This window comes from Gallus gallus, chromosome Z (assembly GCF_016699485.2).
Source record: "Gallus gallus isolate bGalGal1 chromosome Z, bGalGal1.mat.broiler.GRCg7b, whole genome shotgun sequence".
Classification (NCBI taxonomy): Eukaryota; Metazoa; Chordata; class Aves; order Galliformes; family Phasianidae; genus Gallus; species Gallus gallus.
The window spans coordinates 62,830,472-62,845,351 of record NC_052572.1 but is presented as its reverse complement, the minus strand read 5'-3'; the positions used below and the strand labels follow the sequence as shown (position 1 = coordinate 62,845,351).

At 51.8% G+C, this 14,880-nt stretch overlaps 3 protein-coding genes across 3 annotated transcripts; all 3 read left to right on the top strand.

The window, feature by feature from the left end:
• Nucleotides 1-4,886: 4,886 nt before the first annotated feature.
• LOC121108456 (E3 ubiquitin-protein ligase HRD1-like) lies at nt 4,887-7,014 on the top strand. The gene is made up of 2 exons (XM_040656155.1): nt 4,887-5,775; nt 5,927-7,014. Exon 2 carries the CDS (start codon nt 6,007-6,009, stop codon nt 6,973-6,975), a length of 969 nt encoding a protein of 322 aa, XP_040512089.1. The 5' UTR covers nt 4,887-5,775; nt 5,927-6,006; the 3' UTR covers nt 6,976-7,014.
• Nucleotides 7,015-8,060: 1,046 nt separating this feature from the next.
• LOC121108455 (E3 ubiquitin-protein ligase HRD1-like) lies at nt 8,061-10,174 on the top strand. Its single transcript, XM_040656154.1, has 2 exons — nt 8,061-8,935; nt 9,087-10,174. Exon 2 carries the CDS (start codon nt 9,167-9,169, stop codon nt 10,133-10,135), a length of 969 nt encoding a protein of 322 aa, XP_040512088.1. The 5' UTR covers nt 8,061-8,935; nt 9,087-9,166; the 3' UTR covers nt 10,136-10,174.
• Nucleotides 10,175-11,220: 1,046 nt separating this feature from the next.
• On the top strand, nt 11,221-13,295 carry LOC121108312 (E3 ubiquitin-protein ligase HRD1-like). The gene is made up of 2 exons (XM_040655882.1): nt 11,221-12,095; nt 12,247-13,295. Exon 2 carries the CDS (start codon nt 12,327-12,329, stop codon nt 13,293-13,295), a length of 969 nt encoding a protein of 322 aa, XP_040511816.1. The 5' UTR covers nt 11,221-12,095; nt 12,247-12,326.
• Nucleotides 13,296-14,880: the final 1,585 nt, after the last annotated feature.

The following is a 14,880-nucleotide window of genomic DNA, read 5'->3' as shown; positions in this document are numbered from 1 at the left end:
GGTAAGTTGGTAAATAATAAGAATCCAAGAAAAAAAAAAATCTCTGGAAAACAAAACAAAACAAAAAACAAAAACCTTAACATTGTGAACAACAACTATTAACCTACTATAATGTCTGTAACAATTCTACTTTAACACACTCTGATCAGATCTGCTATTATCTGAATTCTTTGGACCCCATACAGGGTGCCAAGGAATTGTGGTTTAACTCAGAAGGCAGCCTGGCACCAGACTTGTCCTGTGGCAATGTGGCACCCCAAGAAGAATGGAGTCAGACAAGGGGACTTATTTCTGAAATAACCACACAGACAGCTGGGCCAAAGAGCACAAAAGTGAATGGGTCTGTCACATCCCCTACCATGGACATACCTGGGGGAAAATTGAATGATACACTTTCTCTCCACAGAGTGTAATATGGAAGAGAATCCAAAAAGAAAACAGAAATCCCATGGACTGATATAAAGACAATTTAATAGGACAGAAAAGGAATGAGAAATAGCAATTACGGTAAGACAATATACGCAACAAGTGGTACACAGTGTTGTTCCTCACCACTTGCTGAATGATGCACAGCCAGTTCCCAAGAAGTAGTCCATCCTGTCAACCAGCTTCCCTAGTTTTTATTGGTTTTCATGTCATATGGCGTAGAATATCTCTTTGACCAGTTTGTGTTACCTGTCCTGGTTCTGTTCTCTCCAACCTTACCGTGCTCCTCACTGGCAAAGCAATGTAAGGAACTGAGAAGTCATTGATTTAGTGTAAGTAAAGCTCTGCAACCATTAAAACATCTTTGTGTTATCAACATTGTCCTCGTACTCAATCCAAAATACAGTAGCACACCAGCTGTTAAGAAGAAAGTTAACTCTATCCCAGCAAAAACTAGGACACATACACAGCTAAGATCATTAATTTCAAAATACGATAGATTCAGAACTACTGATTTAAATAGAATTTTTTCCAGTCTGATGCTCTGTATTTTGAAAAAGAAACTAAGTCCTCTGTAGGGAACAGATTCTGTCAGTTTTACTATCATTTTTCTTCAATATCCTCTTGTGTATTCAATTAGCCTTTAAGTGACTACCTTATGTTCTTCATCCTATAGAAATGGCAAGTAGTGAAAAAATGTGAAGTTAAAAATAAACAAAACATATTGCAATGACATTTGTTCTCATTACCTTCACACAGAAAGCTTGTTATATGCTCTTTCTATAGGCCCAAGGATCATAAATTTCCCAGTAGTTATTCACCTACAGAGAAACCCAATGACTTTAAGACAACATAAAGGTCAGCCCTGGCTTTATCTCAGATTCCTGTTCCCAAAATGGTAGTGCATTTCTTTACATAGTGGACACATTCAAATGACAAATGCATGAGATATCCCAGTGCTGTTGTTATAGTAAGGCAGATTAAGGCCTATTAGTGCACTCTTGGCCTTGATGATACCAAACTAAATAAGAGAAAATTTCCTGGTGACTAAAATTCTACCCAGTGGGAAAGTGGGAAAGCAAGGGTCATACAATTCTGTACTCAGTTTAGATGTTTGCATGTCCTGGTTTAACCTGGCAAGTAGATAAGTACCATACCTGCACTGTGCCACCAAAGAAATTCAGGAAAATGCATTGGTAATATCAGTTGTGGCACACCTTTGTTGCCTTTGACTCCAGTTTGTGTTGAAGTTCTAGCATGTCCAGCAAGGCAGCGCTCAGTGGTGGCACAACTTAATTGAGGCCACAGTAGTCCACTGTTAGCCTCTCCAATCTTCACTGGACTTTTCACTGGCCATATGGGTTGCTGAAGGGTAAGGGTATCGTGACGATTACTCCTTGGTCTTCCAGTTGACAAATGAGTTTATGGATGGAAAAAATCAAGGAGTCCCAGCTTGTGTGATACTGTCACCAGTGCACTGTTGTAGTAGCAATCACCACCTGCTGTTCTACTCTTAGTAATGCCACAGCAGAGTGGACCTTTTGGCAAGGTAGACATCTCCATCTCCAAGACAGCGATACCAAAAGCCCACCAGTACCCTTTATGGTCAAGTACCTCCTCCTGAGGTAGTCTACACTGAGGATGCGCAAATCATCTCCTCCAGTCAGAATTGTGTGCTTTTTGGCATTCATTCTCAGTTAGGCTCACTTCAGCCCCCAGTGCAGTTAGATCTTGGAATCCCTGCCACTCCAGAAATATAAATGACTTCTGCCTCTTTTTAACTGTACGTCATTAGGTTACACTTCTCATCAATGTCCACTAGAGCCTTATACTCCTGTGGTTCTTCTATGCCAGGCCATTGAATCCATACAGCCCTATAAACCCAATTGCCCCTTTCCTCCATGTGGCTGAAGCAAGGGCCCCTCTAGTCCTGATTACAATATACATTACTTACTTCTTGTGCATGTGAATCAGAAGGGTCATTATCAAACTCAGAAATACTCAGAAACACCTACTCGTTTAGAGAACTGCCCACTGGAAAGTGGAGCAGCCATTTTCCTGGAAGAGCCCTCTATTTTCATGGTTTTCCTTTGTAACTCACATACATGTACCTCCAAATATGGTGGGTTTTCCATTCCACTTCATCATTTATTCTTCGTGGTGTCACAGGTAAAAGCACAGGATGGCACATGATATGTATCCATTATCCATTCTCCCTACACCAGAAAAACACTTACTTCTGGTAGTTGAGATGCTGGTCCATGCAGGTGGGGAGGAAAATATATACCCTTTGAATTGTTGGACTGATTTGGGAAAGTATCTCCACAGCTGAAACACAGACCAGTGGGAAGAGAGACTTTCTTAGTTTCCTGGAGTTGGTCAGCAGTTCATCCACTGTTTGCTCCTGTTCATTTTTTCAGGCAGTTACTTCTAGCAAGTATGCATATGATGATGGTGAACTCAGTACAAACATCTGTCACGTGGTTCTAATGCTGTCTGGATTTTGGGACTATTGACTGTTGGTCAGGTCAGTATTATACACCACCTCCAGCACATCTATTTCCCTCAGATACTGGATGCCTCTTTCTGTGGTGGTACACTTGATTGGCTGACATGTATTATTGTCCCTGTAGGGACACCTTTTCTTTCCAGATGTCAGGAGTCACATCCAGAGGGAAAGAGAAATTATCATTTTTTTGCAATTACTTTGAGAATGCCCCCTGCTCTCAAGAGGGATCCCAGCTACCTGGTTTCCACACCTACTAAACCCAGGCTATCAGCCCCATTATCCCAGCACTGGAGCAGCCAGCTGACAATGTGTTCACCTGGGCAATGGCTAAAATTTTTCCTCATGTCTCAGCTCACCTAGGGACAAGCAATGAGTAGTTACTGGCTCATTTACAACCTCTGCCTCTTACTTCTGTTCTGGTGATGGCCCCAGTATGGAGTAGCCTTCCTCACCCTCTTTCTCCTTCCTTACTAAACAAACCAACTTCCTCTTCCACTGTTTCTGCTTCTGGATAGGGGTGATGGATACCAGCATATGTTGGTACTCTGGTTGGGGTGGGTCAAATCCAGGGACATTTTCTTCCTTTTCAGGATTCTGAGGCCCCAGCACAGTGCAGCAAACTGTAACTCTTTGAAATTTTCAGGATCAAGCCATAGCATTGCAAAACATTCAGTCAGATTTTTAGGATTTTGTACTAGTTCACGGTTGAGTTCCAGATCTATCAGCAGTGACAACTGTGATAGATACCTACCCATGTCCTCCCCCACATCTTGTCACCACCACAGCCTCTATCCTGCCTCAGGATAGAATTCTGGGTGGTATTTTTTAATAGTTTTTTAACCATAAATAAAATTGGAAACACATGCAGAAGACATAGCAACAAGATCACGCTTGTTTGAATATCCCACGTATATTCAAAATTTTCAACAACTATTTTAGCTTGCCTAAAGAGTGTACTTGTCAAGAGTTTGCACAGTACGTTCCTGCAGCCTGAGAATGATGGTGCCATTGAATACAAGTACCAAATTAAACCCATGACCAAAACAACCTGAGAACATGCTATACACAAACAGGGAAAGACATAAAGAAGCCTAGACATACTCTAAGGGATAAAAATAATGTCACATGTTACACCTCTTGGTTCTGATAACATTGATGGGTTTAACCACCTTGACATCTGAAGCTCCCCATACCCTCTTGCTGGCTGTCTGGGCTCGCTGTTTGGGTCTTGATAATACAGAGGCCCTTTATCATCCTGACCATAGATGACTGCACACCCTGGGCCAGAGTGGGGGACAGGGGTACACACCAACTGCTTAGATATTGTGGATATGTGCCTTCTCACTGGTGATGCTAACCAGACTGCCGGGGGTCAGCAGTAGGTCACTGTCCTTCTTAATAAACTTTTTAAAAATGGGTGCAATGTTACATTTTCTTGTCAGTAAAGACTTCTATCTTGACTGCTATCACTTTTAAAGTCTGATAGAGAATGGCTTATCAACTCCATCTTCTGATTCCTTAAGGACTCTGGAATGAATCTTGTCGAGTCTCAGGGATGTGTCCCAGGCTCCTTAAGTGGCCTTAGGCTTGATCTTCATATGATGGGAGGCACTTCGTTTCCCCAGATGACTGCCAGTAAAAACTGGTCAACTCAGCGTGTTTAACACCCTGAGAGAATCTTAAGCCACAGGAGAGTGCCTGGTGTCACTTCTATTGATTTGATAGGTGTCTCAAACAGTCCTGGAATTGGGGCAAGAGAAAACTCCACAAGTCCAGGTACTGGGACCTATATACAGGGACATGCACAAGTCTAGGGAAAGTCCATTCTCTCCAGACATGACACCCACATTGGTGGGACAGATGCTGTATCCAGGATTGGTGATCTCTTTCCCCAACCCTAACCCAACTGTTTTCCTCTCTTTCCTACTAAAGTTGCTAAGAAAAGGTCACGAAAAAGCTGTTAAGAAACCCAAGGCTTACTTTGATTTCGTACAGCACAGCACAGCTAAGGTAGAAATACTGGTGAGAGGCCCAAAAACTAATGGATCATTAACGGATTTTCCTTTAAAATTGATGTTTAGGTGTAATATGTGTTATTTCATCGAAATCCAGTCTGAGGGGATTCACAAAATTTACTCATTCCCGCCATCCCAGAGGTGGGATGCAGCACTCAGAAAGAAAGACATTCCCAAACTGATCATGGAAGACATCCCTGGAAAGCACCAGCAGAGTGCTGACAGAAGAGCAATGAGGGAACGTTTGAAAAGGCATTCCTGAAGCAAGAAGAGGAGAACACCAAACCCAATTTCGACGTAACACACTAGTGCAAAATGTACAGTTTACTACTGAAGAAGCAGAGGAAATACACGAACGATTGGAGTTGGTTTGATCGGGGAAAAAGAAAGGCCTGTGCATTGATGTCCGATGTAGAGCATAAAAGGTGGACAGGAATGAAGGGGAAGGCACAGCAAATCAGGAGCAGGAGAAGGAGATTATATCTGAAACATGGGTGGGTGCTGTGGGGGCGGACAGCCCGTGGTGATGTGCCCAAGCAACAGGCTGTGACATCACCGGGTGACGGACTGTGACTGCGCAGCCCTCACTGCTCACAGTGGGGTGCCGGCAGGGCCTGGCTCAGTCTGGCTCGTTCCTGGACCCTGCTGAGCAGCTCTGCGAGGCTTGGAGGTCGAGCAAGGTTTTGGCTGTGCTGTGCTGTGCTGGGTTGTGCCTGGGGCTGCTCGCAGCATCTCAGTGCCTGACCCCACAGTATCGCTTCTGTTTCCCGGCCCTGCCTTGTGCAGGCAGCCGGGACCCTACCGAGCGCACCCGCAGCAGCGGAGGTGAGTGGTGCGGGGACACCTGGGTCCCTCAGGGCAGCCGTGGGGAGCCTGGCCCTGTGCCAGCGGGGAGCACGAGACGGCCCAGTCATGGGCCTGGGAGGGCTTCCTGCTGAGGACTTGCACTCAACTGTGACCTCTCTTCCTCTTGCAGAGCGTGACACCACTGCTGCAGCCCTGGTGAAGAACAGCTCATCATTCTCAGTTCTCCCAGCTCACTGCAGCGAGAGGAACATGGCCGCAGAAGAGGCATGGACGTGTCCTGTCTGCCGCGATGTGCGACAGGACACTGCATATGCGATTCCATGCAACCACACGTTTTGCCTTGGCTGCATTCATCGGTGGGCGAGGCTGAGAGCCAGCTGCCCGCTGTGCAGGACGGCCATGAGGACCATCCGGGTCCCTGTGCGGGGAGACAATCAGTACATGGAGTGCGTCGTCTCCCCGCCCGCAGTGCCAGTGCCCGTCGGCTTTGGCACCACCACCGGCCCCAGCGGCGCTGCGGCATCTGCTCCACTGTCAGCTCAGCACAGGCATGTGGAAGCAGCAAGAGTGGGCGGCCTCCTGCCGGAGGAATGGGCAGCGCTCTTCAGGGAGAGACGCGACCTCCTCTACCCGGTGCTGCCCTGGCTGGAGAACATCTTCGCCCAGATCCAGGAGCTGCGTTGGTGGCAGATCACTGGGCTGGAGAGTGTGATCCTGGCCCTGCTGTGCCAGATAGGCCTGGACAGGGATGTCCTGGTGCAGCGCGCGCAGCCCACCCTGGGACCTGTCACCGCATCACTCATTGACGCGCTCATCGAAATCATCGTGAGCCAGTGCGGCCAGGAGGCCCGGAGGCTGCTGGGCCTCGAAGACCCCAGCGCTGCCCAGGCGCAGGACGATGGCCTCGCGGCCCCGTCCGGTCCCACCTCCTCCCCGCAGGATACCGCCACCCCCAGCGCCGCGCCCTCCGGCAGCTCCGCCGATCCCGACACAGAGGAGCTCCCCGGCACGTCCAGAGGGGCCCTTGCCAGAACTCCTGGCCAGCCGGGTCCCGAGGCTGCCGGTCCCTCTGAGCAGGGCCGCAGCCGCGGCTCCTCCGCTCGCGGCCGGGGCAGGAAGCGCTCGGCTGGGGGGCCCCGGCGCCCCGCAAAGAGGAGGGCCGGCAGCGCCCAGCGCGCTCCTCCGCCCTGCAAGAGGCGGCCCCCCCGGCGCCTCTAGCGGGGCTTACACAGCTTTCCAATAAAAGATGAAAACGTAGAAGCACGCGTTGTTCCCAGTGTCCGCATGTGCCCTGTGCGTAGGACTCTGCAGCGCTGGACGGCCTGTCAGCCTGGCCGCAGCACAGAGCAGCGAAGGGTTTGGAGAGTATGCCCTATGGGGAGAGGCTGGGGGAACTGGGGCTGTTTAGTCTGGGGAAGAGGAGGCTGAGGGGACACCATGCTGCTCGCTTCAAATACTTGAAAGGTGATTGCAGCGAGAGCGGGGTTGGTCTCTTGTCACTGGTGACAGGTGACAGGACAAGGGGAAATGGCCTCAAGTTGTGCCAGAGCAGGTCTAGGTTGGATATCAGCAAAAACTTCTTTACAGAAAGAGTTGTTAAGGACTGGAATAGGCTCCCCAGGGGGGCGGTTGAGTCAGCATCCCTGGATGTGTTTAAAAACCATTTGCATGTGGTGCTCAGGGACATGATTTAGCAGAGGGTTGTTAGAGTTAGGGTAGTATGGTTAGGTTGTGGTTGGACTTGATGATCTTTAAGGTCTTTTTCAGCCCGAGCTGATAGAGAGTGGCTTATCAACTCCATCTTCCAATTCCTCGAGGACTCTGGAATGAATCTCGTCGGGTCCCAGGGATGTGTCCCAGGCTCCTTGGGTGGCCTCAGACTTGATCTTCTCTTATGATGAGAGGAACTTTGTTCCCTCAGTGACTGCCAGTGAAAATTGGTCCCCTCAGCGTGAGGGATGAACCCAACTGACTGTGCTGTGAGCCCTGACAATACCCTGAGAGACCCTTAAGCCATGGGAGAGTGCCTGGTGTCACTTCTCCAGACTTGATAGGTGTCTCAACCCATCCTGGAACTGAGACGAGAGAAGGATCCAGAAGTCCAGGCACTGAGGCCTATAGGTAAGGCCATGTACAGGTCTAAGGGAGGCCCTTTCCCCCCACACCTGACACCCCCCCGGCAGGTCAGATGCTGGATCCAGGACTGCTAATCTCTCTCCATGCCTCCCACACCCCATTCCCGCTTTCACTCTTTCCTCCTAAAGTTGCTAAGAAAAGGTTTTCCAAAAGTTAAGTAACTCAGGGCTTACTTTGATTTCCCATAAAACTGCACAGCTTAGGTAGGTATACTGGTGAGAGGGCCACTGCGTACAGGATAGCTGTTCCATGTAGATTTCCCATTGAAGTACATGTTTATGCATGGACCATGAGTGTTATTTCACCTTAAGCCACCGCAAAGGAATTCATGAATCTTACCTGCACCCACTCCCCGCAGGGGGGATGCAGCACTCAGAAAGAAAGACATTCCCAAACTGATCATGGAAGACATCCCTGGAAAGCACCAGCAGAGTGCTGACAGAAGAGCAATGAGGGAACGTTTGAAAAGGCATTCCTGAAGCAAGAAGAGGAGAACACCAAACCCAATTTCGACGTAACACACTAGTGCAAAATGTACAGTTTACTACTGAAGAAGCAGAGGAAATACACGAACGATTGGAGTTGGTTTGATCGGGGAAAAAGAAAGGCCTGTGCATTGATGTCCGATGTAGAGCATAAAAGGTGGACAGGAATGAAGGGGAAGGCACAGCAAATCAGGAGCAGGAGAAGGAGATTATATCTGAAACATGGGTGGGTGCTGTGGGGGCGGACAGCCCGTGGTGATGTGCCCAAGCAACAGGCTGTGACATCACCGGGTGACGGACTGTGACTGCGCAGCCCTCACTGCTCACAGTGGGGTGCCGGCAGGGCCTGGCTCAGTCTGGCTCGTTCCTGGACCCTGCTGAGCAGCTCTGCGAGGCTTGGAGGTCGAGCAAGGTTTTGGCTGTGCTGTGCTGTGCTGGGTTGTGCCTGGGGCTGCTCGCAGCATCTCAGTGCCTGACCCCACAGTATCGCTTCTGTTTCCCGGCCCTGCCTTGTGCAGGCAGCCGGGACCCTACCGAGCGCACCCGCAGCAGCGGAGGTGAGTGGTGCGGGGACACCTGGGTCCCTCAGGGCAGCCGTGGGGAGCCTGGCCCTGTGCCAGCGGGGAGCACGAGACGGCCCAGTCATGGGCCTGGGAGGGCTTCCTGCTGAGGACTTGCACTCAACTGTGACCTCTCTTCCTCTTGCAGAGCGTGACACCACTGCTGCAGCCCTGGTGAAGAACAGCTCATCATTCTCAGTTCTCCCAGCTCACTGCAGCGAGAGGAACATGGCCGCAGAAGAGGCATGGACGTGTCCTGTCTGCCGCGATGTGCGACAGGACACTGCATATGCGATTCCATGCAACCACACGTTTTGCCTTGGCTGCATTCATCGGTGGGCGAGGCTGAGAGCCAGCTGCCCGCTGTGCAGGACGGCCATGAGGACCATCCGGGTCCCTGTGCGGGGAGACAATCAGTACATGGAGTGCGTCGTCTCCCCGCCCGCAGTGCCAGTGCCCGTCGGCTTTGGCACCACCACCGGCCCCAGCGGCGCTGCGGCATCTGCTCCACTGTCAGCTCAGCACAGGCATGTGGAAGCAGCAAGAGTGGGCGGCCTCCTGCCGGAGGAATGGGCAGCGCTCTTCAGGGAGAGACGCGACCTCCTCTACCCGGTGCTGCCCTGGCTGGAGAACATCTTCGCCCAGATCCAGGAGCTGCGTTGGTGGCAGATCACTGGGCTGGAGAGTGTGATCCTGGCCCTGCTGTGCCAGATAGGCCTGGACAGGGATGTCCTGGTGCAGCGCGCGCAGCCCACCCTGGGACCTGTCACCGCATCACTCATTGACGCGCTCATCGAAATCATCGTGAGCCAGTGCGGCCAGGAGGCCCGGAGGCTGCTGGGCCTCGAAGACCCCAGCGCTGCCCAGGCGCAGGACGATGGCCTCGCGGCCCCGTCCGGTCCCACCTCCTCCCCGCAGGATACCGCCACCCCCAGCGCCGCGCCCTCCGGCAGCTCCGCCGATCCCGACACAGAGGAGCTCCCCGGCACGTCCAGAGGGGCCCTTGCCAGAACTCCTGGCCAGCCGGGTCCCGAGGCTGCCGGTCCCTCTGAGCAGGGCCGCAGCCGCGGCTCCTCCGCTCGCGGCCGGGGCAGGAAGCGCTCGGCTGGGGGGCCCCGGCGCCCCGCAAAGAGGAGGGCCGGCAGCGCCCAGCGCGCTCCTCCGCCCTGCAAGAGGCGGCCCCCCCGGCGCCTCTAGCGGGGCTTACACAGCTTTCCAATAAAAGATGAAAACGTAGAAGCACGCGTTGTTCCCAGTGTCCGCATGTGCCCTGTGCGTAGGACTCTGCAGCGCTGGACGGCCTGTCAGCCTGGCCGCAGCACAGAGCAGCGAAGGGTTTGGAGAGTATGCCCTATGGGGAGAGGCTGGGGGAACTGGGGCTGTTTAGTCTGGGGAAGAGGAGGCTGAGGGGACACCATGCTGCTCGCTTCAAATACTTGAAAGGTGATTGCAGCGAGAGCGGGGTTGGTCTCTTGTCACTGGTGACAGGTGACAGGACAAGGGGAAATGGCCTCAAGTTGTGCCAGAGCAGGTCTAGGTTGGATATCAGCAAAAACTTCTTTACAGAAAGAGTTGTTAAGGACTGGAATAGGCTCCCCAGGGGGGCGGTTGAGTCAGCATCCCTGGATGTGTTTAAAAACCATTTGCATGTGGTGCTCAGGGACATGATTTAGCAGAGGGTTGTTAGAGTTAGGGTAGTATGGTTAGGTTGTGGTTGGACTTGATGATCTTTAAGGTCTTTTTCAGCCCGAGCTGATAGAGAGTGGCTTATCAACTCCATCTTCCAATTCCTCGAGGACTCTGGAATGAATCTCGTCGGGTCCCAGGGATGTGTCCCAGGCTCCTTGGGTGGCCTCAGACTTGATCTTCTCTTATGATGAGAGGAACTTTGTTCCCTCAGTGACTGCCAGTGAAAATTGGTCCCCTCAGCGTGAGGGATGAACCCAACTGACTGTGCTGTGAGCCCTGACAATACCCTGAGAGACCCTTAAGCCATGGGAGAGTGCCTGGTGTCACTTCTCCAGACTTGATAGGTGTCTCAACCCATCCTGGAACTGAGACGAGAGAAGGATCCAGAAGTCCAGGCACTGAGGCCTATAGGTAAGGCCATGTACAGGTCTAAGGGAGGCCCTTTCCCCCCACACCTGACACCCCCCCGGCAGGTCAGATGCTGGATCCAGGACTGCTAATCTCTCTCCATGCCTCCCACACCCCATTCCCGCTTTCACTCTTTCCTCCTAAAGTTGCTAAGAAAAGGTTTTCCAAAAGTTAAGTAACTCAGGGCTTACTTTGATTTCCCATAAAACTGCACAGCTTAGGTAGGTATACTGGTGAGAGGGCCACTGCGTACAGGATAGCTGTTCCATGTAGATTTCCCATTGAAGTACATGTTTATGCATGGACCATGAGTGTTATTTCACCTTAAGCCACCGCAAAGGAATTCATGAATCTTACCTGCACCCACTCCCCGCAGGGGGGATGCAGCACTCAGAAAGAAAGACATTCCCAAACTGATCATGGAAGACATCCCTGGAAAGCACCAGCAGAGTGCTGACAGAAGAGCAATGAGGGAACGTTTGAAAAGGCATTCCTGAAGCAAGAAGAGGAGAACACCAAACCCAATTTCGACGTAACACACTAGTGCAAAATGTACAGTTTACTACTGAAGAAGCAGAGGAAATACACGAACGATTGGAGTTGGTTTGATCGGGGAAAAAGAAAGGCCTGTGCATTGATGTCCGATGTAGAGCATAAAAGGTGGACAGGAATGAAGGGGAAGGCACAGCAAATCAGGAGCAGGAGAAGGAGATTATATCTGAAACATGGGTGGGTGCTGTGGGGGCGGACAGCCCGTGGTGATGTGCCCAAGCAACAGGCTGTGACATCACCGGGTGACGGACTGTGACTGCGCAGCCCTCACTGCTCACAGTGGGGTGCCGGCAGGGCCTGGCTCAGTCTGGCTCGTTCCTGGACCCTGCTGAGCAGCTCTGCGAGGCTTGGAGGTCGAGCAAGGTTTTGGCTGTGCTGTGCTGTGCTGGGTTGTGCCTGGGGCTGCTCGCAGCATCTCAGTGCCTGACCCCACAGTATCGCTTCTGTTTCCCGGCCCTGCCTTGTGCAGGCAGCCGGGACCCTACCGAGCGCACCCGCAGCAGCGGAGGTGAGTGGTGCGGGGACACCTGGGTCCCTCAGGGCAGCCGTGGGGAGCCTGGCCCTGTGCCAGCGGGGAGCACGAGACGGCCCAGTCATGGGCCTGGGAGGGCTTCCTGCTGAGGACTTGCACTCAACTGTGACCTCTCTTCCTCTTGCAGAGCGTGACACCACTGCTGCAGCCCTGGTGAAGAACAGCTCATCATTCTCAGTTCTCCCAGCTCACTGCAGCGAGAGGAACATGGCCGCAGAAGAGGCATGGACGTGTCCTGTCTGCCGCGATGTGCGACAGGACACTGCATATGCGATTCCATGCAACCACACGTTTTGCCTTGGCTGCATTCATCGGTGGGCGAGGCTGAGAGCCAGCTGCCCGCTGTGCAGGACGGCCATGAGGACCATCCGGGTCCCTGTGCGGGGAGACAATCAGTACATGGAGTGCGTCGTCTCCCCGCCCGCAGTGCCAGTGCCCGTCGGCTTTGGCACCACCACCGGCCCCAGCGGCGCTGCGGCATCTGCTCCACTGTCAGCTCAGCACAGGCATGTGGAAGCAGCAAGAGTGGGCGGCCTCCTGCCGGAGGAGTGGGCAGCGCTCTTCAGGGAGAGACGCGACCTCCTCTACCCGGTGCTGCCCTGGCTGGAGAACATCTTCGCCCAGATCCAGGAGCTGCGTTGGTGGCAGATCACTGGGCTGGAGAGTGTGATCCTGGCCCTGCTGTGCCAGATAGGCCTGGACAGGGATGTCCTGGTGCAGCGCGCGCAGCCCACCCTGGGACCTGTCACCGCATCACTCATTGACGCGCTCATCGAAATCATCGTGAGCCAGTGCGGCCAGGAGGCCCGGAGGCTGCTGGGCCTCGAAGACCCCAGCGCTGCCCAGGCGCAGGACGATGGCCTCGCGGCCCCGTCCGGTCCCACCTCCTCCCCGCAGGATACCGCCACCCCCAGCGCCGCGCCCTCCGGCAGCTCCGCCGATCCCGACACAGAGGAGCTCCCCGGCACGTCCAGAGGGGCCCTTGCCAGAACTCCTGGCCAGCCGGGTCCCGAGGCTGCCGGTCCCTCTGAGCAGGGCCGCAGCCGCGGCTCCTCCGCTCGCGGCCGGGGCAGGAAGCGCTTGGCTGGGGGGCCCCGGCGCCCCGCAAAGAGGAGGGCCGGCAGCGCCCAGCGCGCTCCTCCGCCCTGCAAGAGGCGGCCCCCCCGGCGCCTCTAGCGGGGCTTACACAGCTTTCCAATAAAAGATGAAAACGTAGAAGCACGCGTTGTTCCCAGTGTCCGCATGTGCCCTGTGCGTAGGACTCTGCAGCGCTGGACGGCCTGTCAGCCTGGCCGCAGCACAGAGCAGCGAAGGGTTTGGAGAGTATGCCCTATGGGGAGAGGCTGGGGGAACTGGGGCTGTTTAGTCTGGGGAAGAGGAGGCTGAGGGGACACCATGCTGCTCGCTTCAAATACTTGAAAGGTGATTGCAGCGAGAGCGGGGCTTACACACTCGTGGGAGCCTGCCCCAGTGTGATTCTAGGGAGAACTGGGGAAAAATAAAAATTAAGTAAAAAGAAATTGAAACAAAAGAGGGAGTTGGAGATAAAACTCTTAGGTTCAAATTAATGCAGCATAATATGGAAGAAAATGGAAAATAGAAAAATGATAAAACAAGGAGAAAAATTTTGCACATTGCAGTCACTCACTGACTGATGCCCATAGGGTGCGGAATATCCTGTTGGCTTTTTTGAGTCAGGTGTTCTGGTTCTGTCCCCTCCCAACACCCCCAGCTCCTTATTTACAACCTGAAAAGCTGAAACATGCTTGACTCTGTAAAGTGGTGCTCTGCAACAGTGAAAACACTGGTGTGTTATTAACACTGTTTTCCTTGTACATCCAGAACACTGTACCATGCCAGCTACAACAAAGTGTTTTAACTCTGTCCCAGTCAAAACCAGGACAATATTCACCCCTTTTTCCCTATCATTTATGTCATACTCATGTCTTACTCTTTCAAATACATTCTCATTAATCACACCACTCTTCATATGCTTTGATATAATTGCACAGATATTTTCCCTTAGTCTATAAGCCATCCCTGTAAAATGACCACTGCCATAATTTAGACCTTGACTTAATTTAATTGAAGCCTCAATCCACTGTACAGTCCTTCATGTCAGGAGTGATGAGATATAATGCTAGACTGTTACACACTGAAGCCAATTCTGGTTCCACAGCCAGAGTGCTTGCCTCGTTCCATCATTGCCACACTTGCCCAATTCCACCAAAAACAAAAGCTGAACACATTCAATAAACACAGAAATAGGGACATGCTGGTTGGAACATCCAAAGGATATTCAAAGTGTTTGAGAGCTACTTTAAATAATCTGGGGGAAAAAAGAAAAAAAAAGAAAAGAAAGTGAGGGAGAAAGGCAGGAAGCCGGGGAAAGTATTCCCTTTTGTCTCCTCTGTAGCTTGGCTCCCTGAGGAGACAGAGTAAAGATTGTAATTATTAGTAGTTTCTAAGATACAGATCCTGAAATATGAAGATGACTGTAATGCAAGGACAAATACCAAATTAGTCTCCCAATCAGTAATTTTATCTTATCCTAAGCCAGAATGACACTGTAAAGGAAAATGATAACCTTAATCCAACCCCCACAGATGGTTAACAGCACAACAAGGAACATATACAGCAAGTAAGGTGCTAAATAATGTTGTTCCAAGAAAAGACTCTGAAAGAATTCCAAAAATAATAAAAAGAAAGTAACATTGTGACTAGCTAATTATTGAAATGCTACAACACTTACAACTATCTT